The sequence below is a fragment of the Rhodnius prolixus genome, unplaced genomic scaffold (genome assembly GCF_049639745.1).
Source record: "Rhodnius prolixus isolate KJV_2025 unplaced genomic scaffold, Rpr scaffold_8, whole genome shotgun sequence".
NCBI classification, from domain to species: Eukaryota; Metazoa; Arthropoda; class Insecta; order Hemiptera; family Reduviidae; genus Rhodnius; species Rhodnius prolixus.
The window spans coordinates 27,368,220-27,384,094 of NW_027411593.1; the positions used below are offsets into that span (position 1 = coordinate 27,368,220).

The window sequence follows — 15,875 nt, forward strand, 5'->3', positions numbered from 1 at the left end:
ATAAGTTCCAATTATCAAGCAAGATATTTACAAATATATGTTAATCACAAATATAAAGCAGTTTCCTAAAATTCATTTAGATAAGCTCAAAATTTATAGAGAAAATTTTTGACCGATAATTAGAATAAATTATGTCGCAGGACAGCGCTAAGCTTTTATTAAAAACAAACTTAAAACATTTTTAATAAAAATTGCTGTAATATTTACGGTTAATAGCAAAAAATGAATGATATAAGTCACAACATAAAAGCAAATTGAACAATTAGTAAGCAAATACTGTTTGTTTTTTTAAAATTGTACTATGAATTATTCTAAATTAATATAATGAAATACATTTATATTATATTTGTTTTCTGCTATAGGAAAAACAAAAGTAAAATATTCTCAATTTTAACACCATTAGTCTGAACTAAATACTAATGGAGTTTTAAATGGTTCGGCTCTAAATGAGGAGATCGTCAAATACAAGTCTAGCCTTTTAGAAACATCTGATACTTTAAATTTTGCTTATATAAATAGGCATAATTAAAATGTCTCATTTTAATTAAGCAAGGAGGGATTAAAAAGAAATATAAATATTTTGAGGATGAAATTCAATGAAATTTTCAATATTTGTGATCATTATTTAAATGGTACAGTCTCGGCTGTAACTAACAAATATGAAGATTTGATTTGTTTGCTAATTAATGTTAAAATTGTGTTCATTTTCAATTAAAAAAAATGGGCTATACAAATTTGTGCGATGCTAAAATATTTCTGGTTTTTATTTTGTGATTATAAAGTTCACTAAACGCTACTATTTAGATATGTAAGTAAATAAACTCTGCTTCCTTTCTGATCAACATGCGTTTAATTAAAAAAATATGGTTGTCACTAATTAGTTCAGCTTTTCCTAAGATATTAGGTTGTTATGTCATATTTTTGCGGAGATGTTCAATTATTTATTTTTTTTATTATTATTAAAATAAATTTGATTTCAAATGCAGACAGAAATTTTTATTGTTACAATTTGCAAATTACAAATTGCAATATTTAGGTGCTCTTGCTCTTCAATAAAAAAAAAATAAAATTATTGAACTTGTGGAACGTGTAAGAATGCAAGAATATTTGACATCGTTAATTTTAATAGTGATTTAAATAGAGATAAATACCTCAGTTTTGATTTGCCACATTTCAATTGGGTAAACAATAATTGCTTTTTTATACACCTTTATTCAAATTTAATAAACTTGAAATGAAACCGATAAAAATAAAGAAAACATTTTGAATGCCATTTAAATAAATGTTTTGAAACTAGTCAATGAATAAATTTATAATTGTAAAACATAATATTAATAAACAAGAATCATAATTAACATCTCCGCAAAAACTATAAAATGGGAGGAAGGTTACAGTAATAAGACATGACGAGGAATATGAGAAAAAGCAAAGATTCTCAGTGGATTTCTTCTAATAATCACACATTCTTTAATTTTAACGAACCTTAGGACAATGAAATGATTTTATGATAATGTAAATTCTAGAAAAATATAAATTTATCATGTACAAAAGTACAAAACATATAGTAATTGTTTAAAGCTAATTATTTATGAAAGGGATCAACATTTCGATCAAATAAATAATTTAATGGGCAACATACTAGTGAACAAATCAAAAGTAATACAACTTGAAAATGAACAAATTAAATAAAATAATCAGGAAAAATATTCACAGATAATTAAAATGGAGTTATTGAAATTCTATTAAATACAACATACCATATATATAATTAAACACACGAGGAGGGCATACTTTCTTTGGTTTGGGAAATAAAATAGAATAATGAAAAATGGAGCAGAAAGAGATGGCAGAGTTACACTATATTATGACATGCAATATTTAAAAAATAATTTTATTTTTAACACCCAAGACCAGGCGTGTTTTTTTTTCAAGTTTTGGGAAATAACTTTATTTATTTTATTTTTCGTGGTGATCGTCATTTACTATTGTATTGTTTGAGCAAATGACTAAAATTTACAAAAATAAACACAGATTTGGAAGGAATGTGAAGTTTTAATGAAACAATGAATGTAATGTTTTATATTTTAAAATCAACTAGGAAATGTAGGATAAATTTGTTTTTAATCGAATAATTTATTATAAAAGATGGGTTTTTTATTAACTTGAAGGCATAAATAAAGATTAATCAAAATTGATTTCAAAACAATAATAAGAAAATATGTAAATAATAATGGATATTGCTGTTTGCCCTTAATATGCTGTTGTAATTGCTGATATTAAATATACCTTGTTCAAAAAGTTTTTAATAGTTTTCTATTACTTAAATTGTACATAGATAATCTATAGTATAAGTAATGTAACCAACCTTGAGTTAGAAAGCAACGAAATTCAAATAAAAATATTCAATTTTTTTGTTAGAATACTATTTATCTTTCCAAATATTGATTTATATTATTTTTATAATGAACAGATCAGTGTTATATTCGATAGTATTTTTATTAAAACAAATGGTTGCCTTTGTTTGAATTTTTCTAATAATTCTAAGAAAACTAAAACTTAAATGAACCCAAAACTCGCAATGAAGAAAAGTTGTAATGTCTCAAAAGTAAGCTGGTCTTTAATTGAAAAAGCTGATGCTTTTAATTGAGAAACCCTGTGGGTGGACGGTACACTTATGGGTTGTAATACACTCCCACAATCTACATCGAACAAGCGAGATGGTGTCCAATCGGTCGTAGGAATCCATTTCTGAGGATATTACTAATATGCTAGCCACACAGGAGACTCCTCCTAAAAATCCCATACATTCTTTCTACCGTTCATAAAATCTTTTGAGTCCTTCTCACCATTGTTTATTTATTTCCTCTAACTGCCATAGGCGGAAATGCACCAATTGAAATTATATTTTTCTATGGAGTTTCCCAAGTAAATTATTTCTTTTCAGGAGTGTCTTGTAAACTACATTTGTAATGGTGAATATTTGCATTGAAATATAAAACATATAAAATAACAGAATTACTTCCAGATTTTTGTAATTGTTTGTTTTTGTTTAAGTTCAGGAATAACATCGAATTAGATCAATTGCCATGAGATACTAAATGTAAAAAAAAAAGGCTGTGCTCAATTTCTTTGACTTAACTAACTATTTTAATATTAGAGCTAAGCCTTATAAAAATTTACCTCTAAAGAGCAGAAACGGCTAGAAAAATTATAACAGGAGAAACAACCTTTACAAGAAACATCACAGTCTGTTTCCATGCAAAACTCTCATCCTCTTAGCGAGAGACGTTGATTTTTTTTTAAGGCAATTAATTGATTCATTAAGATAATATATAATATAATAAAATAAAAATTGTGACGATGAAATTGTAAACTAAGGGCACCTTCCTCTGTCGGGAGTCTTTAAGTTTTAAAACTGAATTCCGTTAGATTATTCTGTTAAAAACCGCTGTTTTAGAAATAGATGTTTAATTCTATCTATCTATACATGGCGCAACAGTCCTAAAGGATCCATGCCTCGTCCACAAGCTTCTGCCAAACACCCTTGTCTTTGGCCTTCATTCTCCAACGCCTAACACCAATTGAGGTGAGGTCATCCTGGAGATCGTCCAGCCAGCGCAAGCGAGGTCTTCCTCTCCGGCGAGCTCCACCGGGTCGACCATAGAGGAGCCTTTTAGGTTTAGTATTTCTTCCTCTATTCTCTCCACATGACCTAACCAGCGGAGACGACCTTTCTTTATAAAGGTCTCGATATATTCTTCTTCTTTGTACATCTGGTACAATTCTTCCGTTTTTCCTAATCCTCCACTGGCCGTTCACAAAGCATGGGCCAAATATTTTTTCTCAGGACCTTTCTCTCCCACACCCCAAGTAACCTTTCGCTCTCTTTAGTCAATATCCACGTCTGACTAGCAAACGTTGCAACTGGTCTTATTATGATTCTGTATATTATTACCTTGGCGTCACTTGACCTTTAAAGCGGACAGCCTTCGCTAATGCAAATAAGCATATGTTGCCAGCAGCTATTCGTGCTTTAATTTCGGCTTCCATTCAATTTTTGTTCGTCACAACCGCTCCCAGGTACTTAAAACTATCTCCAGTTGCGAACTCATGATTATTAATTTCTACCTTCTCAGGCATAGCAGCTTGGTTCCTGGATGATCTCATATAAAGAGTTTTTTTTTCGTTGACTCTCAGGCCAAGAGTCATTGCTTTTCTTTCCAATTCCACCAGGGCCCCTTCCAATGCTGCTTTAGTGCGCCCCGTAATCTGCATACGCGAGATGTTGGGTCAGTAGATGTTTAATTAATTCATACTTATTTAGGTTTGTATTCATTACAAATGAATCAAATTTTTAAATTAAAAACGAATTCATCTATTTAAAGGAGTTTTTGCAGCATTTACAGCTATTATAAGAATATATGCAATCAACTTGAAGGAAAATACTTTTGGTCCTCGCTTCATTTACGAAACCCTATTTACACCAGTCTAATTGAAAAAGTAATGTAAAACAAAGTCCCAAATTATACAAGTACAAGGAAAATATTCATTTTAACAAATGGAGAAAAGAAAAAGAAAACTTAAGATTAATTATAAAAATAAAAAATTGATTATGGATTAGTGGATAAGAAATGGCAAGCACCACACCAATGACAAAAGAAGCACTTTGCGGCTTTTCAGTGATATTTCCCAAACCTCTTGATGGTATCCTGATTGACCATGGTTCCTGGTCTTGCGTGTTCTGTCCTATATGAAAAGTACTCCCACCATTTACACCGTCACCCAATTCCACATGTAGATCTTGCAGTGTCTTTGGGACGAATTCCAATTTCGGCCTCCGCATTGCTTCATCTTTCCTAAAAAAAAAAAAGACAAAATCAAATTCTTAGTAATAGTAAATTTCAACTAACTACTGAAATTATTTAAAAAAATCAAGAAAAATACAAAAATGTTTTAAAGATAGACAGACATCTTTTTATTATTATTTTGCATCAACTTCTAGGTTATTAGCACCAGGCCCTTTTTCTAATCACCAGAAAATTCTTAATGGGTCACATTTTTTTGTTAATAACTAGTACATAAAGGCAGGGAAAATTTATAAACGCTCTAGGACTTATATAGAAACTTTATAAGTCCCCAGGGCTCTTAAACTTTCCAGACCAAAAAAATAATGTTCAAAATGTGGTTAGGTAGTAACCATAGTTGATTTTATCCATCTTAGCAAGCATGTTCATTGTGAGCTTATTGTTTAAATAATGGGATGTATGATATATAAATATCCATATCACTATGTAAGTCATTTTTTTTACATTTATTAATTTCGAAAATTATTTATTTACATCTAATCATCTTTTATTTTAAAATTCTCTTAATTTTGTTTATACTTATACAACAGCAGATGTTTCACAAAAATTTGGAACGTTTAAGAGTATCATTCTATCCTCTAGATAGATTTCCACGTAATTTTAGTCGTGATACTCAATTTTATATCATTCTAACACCAGTGCGCAGTCGTACACAGCTTTTCTTGGCGGCCCTTTTAACTTTCACGCCATGCTTTTTCCCGCGCTTCTAATTCCCGCCGAACTTCTGTAGCCTCGCATCTCATAACCTTTGCTGTGTTATAACCTTTTCTGTGTTGTTTCCAGGTTACAGTGCAACTCGTTCATAGGCAAGAAGAAGAAGAAGCAACAACCGCCTTCCTGGGATCCTTTACATTACATATTCATCTCTTCAGCATCAGTTTTTCTCCATCATCAGCTGCAGGGATTGTCTCGGTGTCTTTTGTTTGCCCTTTTTATGGCCCTGGACCTTCCGGGCTTGTCCCCACTTGGTGTCCAACCGTGACGAGGTGATGGCGCTTATGCTCTAAGGGCACTAGAGACTAACCCTCTATAAAACTCTCGCGTCTTCCGCTTCTGGGTGACACCCAGTTTCTCAATTAAATGTTTCAACTTACCAGATAAGAAATATCTGCAAGTATATTTTCAAATTTTCAAACAATTATATAGAAACTTTATAAATATGTTCGCCACTTTTGACAGGTTAATAATTTCATTTTCTTATACACTGCTATTTCTTTCGTAAATTATTTTTCAAACTGATTTATTTTTAGAACTGATTCCAATAATAATTTTTTGCTTTGCTGAGCAATCATGTAAATAATTTTTCACAAATTGATATTTTTAGAGTAATGTTATATCAATTTGTTTCAGGAGGGTTTTAACAACCAAATACCTAATTAGGTGTCGTAAACGGAGAGAACTAGCAAAGATGCTTTACTTCATAAATTCCTTTTATTAACCATTAAATAAATTCTAAGGCCTAGACCGGGATTGGAACCCAGCATCACAATACATTTTAGCTTTGCGAGGCTCGCCTCTAACCGCTCGGCAATCGTGGGTGTCTTATATTTTTAAAGTGTATTGTGTATTTTAATGTTCGTTTAAGGTAATATTTATTACTGCATCTAGTTTGCTACAAAATTTTATTTTAGTTCGTACATCGTCGATGTGTAAAACCTTTGTGGCATTTTATTTATCTATGAATTAGATATTTAATCAAGATGTTTCTTTTCATTCCTCAGTTTTCTCTGAACTCGTTTTGGCCCTATAAATGTAAGTAAACAATATAAGTATTTCTTTCTTTCCTAATCTTCTCTGAATTCACATGGATTCATTTATTTCTTCTTGAATATATAGGTGCATGAATGATATAAATGTTAAAAATAAAACAAAAAAGTAACTAAAATGAAACTCGAGTGATACTGGTTTAATCTGAGATACTCATATAAATGATTTTTCTTTTAATTAGAGCAATGCACCTCGTTACCGAAACCAATCTGAGGGATGCCATGTGTAACAACTCTTCTTGGTGCTCAGTAAATTTCGTAATTGTCGGCAGTGTCACAATACCCAGGGGAAAAGTTAGGTCCACATATATAAATATGACCTTAATATAATTTTGGAAAAGAGATTTTAAGGATAAATAAATAGGAACTGATAAGTTCTTCTTTGGGCTTTAATAAATGGAACCCATTTTGGTGGAGAATATACACTGAAGTCTGTGAACACTAACCTAAATTTTATTACTTTTATTATTATCTTATTAGAAACTTCTTTTATTTTCAAATGAAATATACTATTCGATAGAGAGAAACCAGAATTTTTCATTTTATATTCAATCTTTTATTTTTGTTCAACAGGAATATCACAATTAAATGTTTAACAAAACAACACCCCAAACGAATGCAAAAAAAGTCTGTGAACACTTTGCAGAAATAAATCATTCTTACACATTGTACGTGAATTATAAATTTTAAAAACTTGTAGGACCTCCTATGTTCCTAATCACTTCCAACAAGCGAGCTTTCATCGATCCTAATAATTTTGTGGTCGTCAATGTTGGAATTTTATCCCACTCTTCTAAAATAGCGTTTTTTAGTTGTTCACGGTTTCTTATTCCTCGTTTATTTATTTCGCGGCTGATTTCATCCCACAAATGTTCTATTGGGTTAAGGTCTGGCAATTGTGGAGGGGTGTTTAGGCGCCAGAGTGTATTATTTAAAAGCCATTCCCGAGTTTTTAGTGCGGTATGTTTCGGGTCATTGTCTTGTTGGAAGACAAACGTTCCCTCCAACCCTAATTTTTTTGAATTTTCTTTTAAATTGCGTCTTAATATATCCACATACACATATTGGTCCATCATACCATTAATTAGATCTAACTTGCCCACTCCTTTAGCACTCATGCACCCCACACCAGAATGTTGCCTCCCCCATGCTTAAAAGTAGGCTTCATATTTTTCATTTTCATAGCTTCATTTCTTTTTCGCCACACTTTTTGTCGTCAATCAGACCCACATACATTGAATTTCGACTCATCTGAAAAGATTACGGTTTCCCAGAAACTAGAAAGCTTAGAAACATATTCTTTCGCGAAATCCAATCGGCGGTTACTATTTATTTTATTGATTAAAGGTTTTTTCCTCGGGACTCGACCGCAATAATCGTATTCATGTAATTTATTTCTAATTGTCTGTGGTGTTACGCTTACACATAACCACTTGATAATTCTTGACTGATTTTTGAGCGCTTGTCCTGGGTTCTTCTCGAACAGACTTCAGAATTTGCAGTTTATGAAAGGAATTAAGTTTTGGTGGCCGTCCACTGCGTGGCCTACTAATCACATTTCCGTACTTTTTAATTATATTACGCACCGTTGAAGGGTTTTTTTGAACTATCTTCCCTATTTCTCGAATACTTTTTCTTTCATTTCGCAACGTCACAATAAGTTCTCGAATTGGTCTGGGAACTTCCATATTAGTGGTTAAATATGTACTAATTAGATTATTTATTCACAAAACTGACTGTAGTGGTTTCTACAATACAATAGAGAACTTTGAAACTTTATTCAATCGTTTTTCTGTTTGTTATCTTAATGTTTTTACATATTTATACAGCTGTTCACAGACTTTTTTTGCATTCGTTTGGGGTGTTGTTTTGTTAAACATTTAATTGTGATATTCCTGCTGAACAAAAATAAAAGATTGAATATAAAATGAAAAACTCTGGTTTCTCTCTATCGAATAGTATATTTCATTTGAAAATAAAAGAAGTTTCTAATAAGATAATAATAAAAGTAATAAAATTTAGGTTAGTGTTCACAGACTTTTTTGGCCCAGTGTATACTGTCGGCCATCACAGATTACAGATTATTGATTAATAATTGAAATTTTAAGACTTCCATTAATAAAAAATCTGCAAAAAGTATATTTTCAGAGCACCGTAAGAATACCCAAAATTTTTCTTTTTCTTAAACTATTTCAAACTATATTTATAATATATACATATGTATATGATTAAATACTTTTCTGTTAAATTTTCAACAGCAATTTGCAGGATTTCTGTACATTGTCGATGATATTCAAGTAATCCTTCGGCAAAGGTAGTCAACTGAGAAATTTGTTCAACCTAAAAAATTTAAACAATAAATTATTATTAGGTTTTTTTTTGCCAATACAATAAGATTAAAATAAGTTTTAAGGTTAAAAATACTGTAACTTACATCATTTTCAAGCAGATTAAACATGCCCATCTGAGCCAGATGCAAAGATTCCGCAAATTTTTCTTCTGCCATTCGAATTTCATCATCTGTAATGTTAGAGCCTGCTTGTTTTGTGATTCACACAATACCGCCAACGGGACAAATTAAATGACCAACGAAAAAAGAAAAAAAAAAAAAGAAAAAGTAAAAAAAATTAAAATTTAAAGAAATAAAGTTAAGGAAAATGATATAATTAAAAAACACAAAAATTCAGAAATGAAAAAACAAAAATCAAATAAATATAAATTAAACTAATTGAATAAAGTAAAATAAAAATATAATTAAATATGAACATAACGTTTGGCGAGAAAAAATGTAAATTTTCACCTAATTTATTTACAATTATGCGTACGCATTATATATTTTATTTTTTTGTATAATAAGATAGAAATCAAAAATTATGCTTTTGAAATTTGTGAACTGTTTTTAATCAAGTACCAACCTTTGGCTTGTTTTCTACGTTTGCAATCGAAGTCTAACCTACGACCTTGTAATTTTTTTCTGTGATGCTGAAAATAGAAAGATAAAAAAAGGAATTAAACATTTTTAAATGATAGATTTTAATTATTTTTATAATTCAAAAATAAAAATCTAAAAAACTTAATGATAAAGCATCAGGATTTCGTATAAAATTTCAATATAGCTGACATTCAGCACTCAGATTAGCAATACTAATGTACTTTAGGTGAGCCAGCAGTGATTGATTGCGGGTCCGATTCAATTAAAATCTGTTAATAAGTAAAAATATTTGCTATTCGCCTCCGTCCACTATTTTTTTTGGTAAATAAGAGGTATAAAACCGATTGGAAAATATGCGTTGACTTATTTGCGCTTATATGCATGTAATTATATACAAATTGGCTGACCGTCAAGACCTGTCAGCTAGCGAATGAAAGTCAACATTTTTTTTAGTGTGTTTTAACTTAGATTTTAGACTATGAATTTCAAAAACCAAATTATGCACATCTGAGTGACAAATATTAGCTTAAAAAACAAGATAATAAATCGCAATTATGTGGCAAAAGAATCAAATTATATTAAAAATACTTCTTAACCTACCATAACCTCTTTAAGATCTTTAGTCTGCAAATGATGCAACGGTTCTAGGAAGTTCTGTTTAGTATTGTCATCTAGTGCATATTTAACATCAGCCATTTGTTTCAAATTTTCTCCAAGTTCGAGTAGCGCATGGCCTGTAATCAGATAATCCAAAGTATATTAAATATAATTGTTAAGTTTACAAAAATATACTTTTAAATTATGAATGAAAAAAATATTTTTTTTATTTTTATTTTATTATTAAAACTGTAGGGCAGTTGTATAAGGGTTGATCGTCAAAAACTGCACGAAAAAGCGTAACGTTGAAAAACACCCAACTTTGACAATATGTTTCTCTTTTTCTATAAAAGATAAAATTCCCAAATTTTCTTTAAAATATAGGGCAAATACTCCTAACTTGCAACTTGTTTTTGCAACAACATAGGTTAAATATATTTCGAGAAATACGTTGCTGAAAATGGGCAAAAATGGCTTTTTCAGAAAATGTTGTTCTTGTTGTTACCTTTTTTGTAAACAACGTAGCGCCTAAAAGTGCGAACCGATTTTCATGAATGAGGTGTCATTCGATTTGGAATTTTATGTAGATGTGCCTTGTGGGGGGTCACAACGCTGTAAATCGAATGGGAGAGGAGTTAGCCCCATGTATGTGAAACCTCTTCCAAAATTATTATTACTAATAACTCTGTAAATCTTAGCCCGATTTTGATAAAATTTGGCAGGTTATTATTTAAGCAGTAAGAAGCTCTTGGGGAGACAAAATTCAAGTTCAGGGAGCCGCCATACAACCCAGGATTCTTGCATACTGAGCAATAACCTAATCTCATGTAAGTATACGGGGATGTGAAACGAGATGGAACCTTATTTCCATTAATTTTGCGACCACAACTGCTGAGGTGTGAGCTGGTGCGTTGTCGTGATGGAAAAGGACTTTTTTGTGGGCCAATCGTGGGCGTTTTTCTTGCAGCTCGGTTTTCAAACGGTCCAATAACGATGAATAATATGTACCTGTAATAGTTTTACCCTTTTCCAGATAGTCGATGAGGATTATTCCTTGCGAATCCCAAAAGACAGTCGCCATAATCTTTCCGGCCGAAGGAACGGTCTTCGCCTTTTTTGGCGCAGATTCCCCCTTGGTAACCCATTGTTTAGATTGTTCTTTGGTCTCAGGAGTGTAGTGTTGTATCCATGTTTCATCCACAGTGACGAAACGACGCTTAAAGTCCTGCGGATTCTTCTGGAACAGCTGCAAACCGTCCTTGCAACACTTCACACGATTTCGTTTTTGGTCAAGCGTGAGCAATCGCGGCACCCATCTTGCGGATAGCTTTGTCATGTCCAAATGTTGATGCAAAATATTATGTACCCGTTCATTCGAGATGCCCACAGCACTAGCAATCTCACGCACCTTCACTCTTCTGTCATCCATCACCATATCATGGATTTTATCAATGATTTCTTGGAGTAGTAACCTCAACAGGGCGTCCAGAACGTTCAGCGTCACTTGTGCCCATATGGCCACTCCGAAAATTTTGAAACCACTTATAAACTGTTCTAATCGAAGGTGCAGAGTCACCATAATGTTTATCAAGCTTCTCTTTAGTCTCCTGAGGCGTTTTGCCTTTCATAAAGTAGTGTTTAATCAACACACGAAATTCATTTTCGTCCATTTTTTGAAAATCACTCGACTTCCTCGATTCAAACGAATGCCAAACACAAAGAAATAGACCGATCTGGCTGAAACTTGGTGTGTGTTCTTCCAAGAGATGCTACTAACTAAACATAACCTCGATACGCGCCAGTGGTGCTATCTCTCTGAATTTGCACGGACTTTTCAAACGACCCTCGTATACCCCTATCATACATGCAATATGCACCCAAATAACTGATGGCCGCGCTAAAAAATATTCTTTGGAAAGGAGATATTCTCTGATTACTATTTAAAGAAAATGGAATAAACGAAATCAGAAAACTGCAGCAACTGAGTTCTTCTATCATATATCGTGTTTATACGCTAACGTGCACATTAAATTTACGAAATCCAATAAATCAAGACAAATGGTTTTATTTTATTGCATTAGTGGACTATATAAACAGTAGCGACGCGATAGTATATTTGCAGCAAATGGATACATGGTTTTTTGTAACATATAATAATAATAAAATTGAATTCAGGCTTACCAAAATAACTATCATCACCCAGCTTCTTGCCATACAAGACCATACATTCACCCAAAGTTCCTTCAGGTTGTGGGTAAGTACTAGCCTTAGCCTGACCGCTTAACTTAGATATTCCCTTTACAGCGGCCATTTTAGCTCGAGCTGTAGGATTTGGTTGTAAATATTCTTTCGTCTTTAATTGTAATTCTTCTACAAGTTCGTATGTAACATCTGTTTTCTGAAAATAAATCAATTTATTAAATAACAAAGAAATAAACAATAATCAATGAAAAATACATTAAATACTAAAGAGTGGCAAAAAAATATGGCAACGCACTTTATTAGACGTTAAAATTCTTAATTTTATTTAAGTTGCAGATTGGTTGGTTGAGAAATTAAAATTATGCTTTGATAAAAGAAAGTTTTCAAATTGTGCCAAATAGAACGTGAACCGCTTAAATTTAAAAACATTTCTTTCGGAATTTCAGAATATTCCACTTTTACAACTGATTACAATTCATTAACGGTGCTAGTTTTGTATTATATACTTCATTCTTAGAATAACCCCACAGAAAAAAATTAAAATAAAATATACTATAAGTGGTGCGAAGTAAGATGATAGCGGTTGGTATTCTTTATAGGTTTAATTCTTTTTCTGAGAATACTGTCAGTCATCAGTGACTGTCACCTTAATTTTTAATGTCTAAATCTACTACTATTCATGGTCGCAGGAGTGGTGGCTCTCCACCACTGGGCAGAGACAGGCGAAGGAGTTCATTAGAGGCTGTTCGCCGAGGCTGACTGTAGAATTAATCCGTCAAGGCCGTGGGGCTATAAGGATAATTGTAGGACTATTAACTGGGCCATTGCAGGCTCAGAAAACACATGCATCGCGTGGGCCTAGCGGATGATAGGCTTTGTAGGTTCTGTTAGGAAGAGGAGGAAATGGCACTGCACGTGTTGTGTCAATGTGAGGGGCTTGTCTGACTAAGGATGTTACTTCTCGGGGAGAAAAAAAAACCAAGGCCTGTGAGCTTTACACAGGAGTCGTTCTCCAGAATTAAGAGTCTGATTAAACGGACGGGTCTGGAGGGTGAGCTCTAGAGTGAGGGGAGCCACAATAGATCCAAAGAGGTTGCAGTGGCGTAGGCATTGAAGCCGCCCTACTCTAATCTACCTACTATTCATAAAAATTTTGGGTTGGAGCTCCACCATATGTTGTGTTTGTTTCTGCTAGTGTTCGTGGCGAATATGGTGGTGTTGTCAAAGTGAAAATCGCGTTGCAGCTCTAACATAGATGGTGTTTAGTGAGAGTAGATAATGTTGGGTTTCTTTGTCTTGCAGTCGTACTGGTATTAGTATAATCTTTTGTTAAGATATTGTGAAGTTTGTTCAACATAAGCGGTATTACAATTTTTGCAGTTTATTTTGTAGATTTAAGTCTGAGTGTAACATTTTTATTTGGTTTAGAGACTTTTAATTTTGTGTACAGTGTCTGTAAAGTATTGGAGTTCTTATTGATCGCTCTTCGATATTCCAAAGATGTTTAAAAAAAAGACAAAAATTATTCGTAATAACGAATATGGTATAAAACCTGCACCATTCATAAAATGAAGATAAGTATGGAAGGTAAGATAATAAATACCGAATGAATTGTTTTCAAATGTGACGATACCAAATCTTCACAATGCCGGCACATTTTGTACCTGAATGCTCATCAGATTGGAAACTGCCTTTCTTCAAAACTTAATTGGATTGGGAACTATTTCTCAACAGTCAAATCTACAGCTAAAAGAAAATTCTGAGTTTAACTAGCTAATAAAGTATAAAAGCGTTAAAAGGAAAATAGGTTTATTTAAAAAATAATTAATAGAATAATCCTAAGCCTATGTTAGGCTATCTTCTAAATGAGTCCCTCAGAACATTTTACTTACACCTACTTCGTAAATTAAAGGTATCCAGAAAAATTTCCAGATTGTGGTAGCCTGGATTTAAAAACCAAATTTGATTTTTCACCTTTGAAAACGATAGATTAAACTGTTTTCACTGAATGTTTAACTACAAACATTGTTGATTGCCGATAGGTTGTTTCTGTGTTTGTAACATTTTTAAAACAAATCAAGATCTCTTGCAGAGCAAGATCATCGCAAGGCAGCAATGATTATAATTTGATATAAGAACAAAACTAAAACTAGAAGATGTTAAGGAATAATCTAATACAAGAACTATAAAGGAATCAAGAATATCAAAGTAAGTTACTACTTACCCTTTCCATGTCCATGAAATCTACGTCCAGCTTTGTCCCCTCGGCGCCCCCCATCTTTTCGGTCATGTACTGAAATTGAAAAGAACCAAATAAAAAAATTAGTTAAAAATTAAGTAGTATTTTAAAAACTACAAAAATATAAACAAAAATAATGCTAGGTAAAGTAATCGCCTATTTTTTCTGGCGGCAGAGTATCAATAAAAGTATCGTGGTTAGGTTATAATGTTATTTATTACAAATATCAATAGAAATTATTTTTTAAGACTGTTTGATATTTAACAACTTCGTATCCAAATTCCGCATGACAGACTCGGAAAGCACAAAATTTAGAAAAGCCTGGACATTGGCAGCCATTCAATGTGAGTTTCTCAAATAGTTTTGGTAGCTTTACTTTTTTGTCATTAGTACAAAAACAAAAAACACCGTGATCCTTGTCTACACAAAGCAACTAAAATATAGACGTCTGTAATCAAATTAAGAAATGCTGACTCTTAACGGAGCCCAGAGAATGATAAGCTGGATCGAAACAAAAAAGAGAAAATACTTTGTAAGGCATAGTTAACTTAAAAAAGGCATAGTTAATTTAAGCGATAATTAGCTAAGGATCTGTACTAACTATGGACGTAAGGGCGTTGGTTTGTTATACGGACATATCTTAGCCAAGAGAACACTGGCCTTACTGTTATTGGTTGTTAGGATAGGAGGTGAGGTTATTAATGGTTAATAACCGTCGGTTTTATGGATAATATGTTTGTAAGCAAAGTCATGGTGATTCTAGAGTGATGCATGCTGAATGAACAAATGTAAATGCACTTTGATCTTTACTAGTTCTGTACGCAATTGATAGAAATACGATAGATCCCAATTTTAAATTAAAATCACTTTATTTATTTATTTTTTTGACTTAAAATGACTTTCTCAACAATGTTTAACCCATTACTTCTGAATAATTTCAGAGAAACTAAACGTTGAAAGAAAACTTAGTCATAATTGAAGAGCTTGGTGCAAAAAGGAGTTATCTACATTTTTTTCAGAAAATGTGTTTAGTGGCGCCCCCCTATTGTATGTTCAATTCTACATCTTTTGCAGACTCGTTTATTATTACTTATTCCCTAACCTAGGCTAGATTTGGAGCAAAAATGAGTTTTCTACTGCAGAAAACTTTCTTTTGCTCCAAACAGAAAAGATGACGCCATCAATCAAACAAAAATTTTTTTTATTAGGTTTATTTAATGTTTATATTAGGTAGATATTATTATTTTTCTTGTTGACAGGCATAATAATATATC

General features: G+C 32.2%; 1 protein-coding gene across 17 annotated transcripts in view; it reads right to left on the reverse strand.

The window, feature by feature from the left end:
* Positions 1-15,875, reverse strand: part of EndoA (SH3 domain containing GRB2 like, endophilin-A) — a 134,580-nt gene that overhangs the window by 13,650 nt on the left and 105,055 nt on the right. For 6 of the 17 annotated variants that reach the window (XM_074122135.1, XM_074122137.1, XM_074122134.1 and 3 more), the window contains 7 exons: positions 14,587-14,655; positions 12,342-12,558; positions 10,164-10,297; positions 9,547-9,613; positions 9,066-9,169; positions 8,868-8,971; positions 4,696-4,856 (listed from right to left, as the gene is read on the reverse strand). In XM_074122135.1, the coding sequence (XP_073978236.1) occupies positions 4,696-4,856; positions 8,868-8,971; positions 9,066-9,169; positions 9,547-9,613; positions 10,164-10,297; positions 12,342-12,558; positions 14,587-14,655 (856 nt within the window). Of the gene's footprint in view, positions 1-4,642; positions 4,857-8,867; positions 8,972-9,065; positions 9,170-9,546; positions 9,614-10,163; positions 10,298-12,341; positions 12,559-14,586; positions 14,656-15,202; positions 15,325-15,875 lie in introns of those variants that run through there. The other 11 variants (XM_074122149.1, XM_074122148.1, XM_074122139.1 and 8 more) reach the window with 7 other exon arrangements.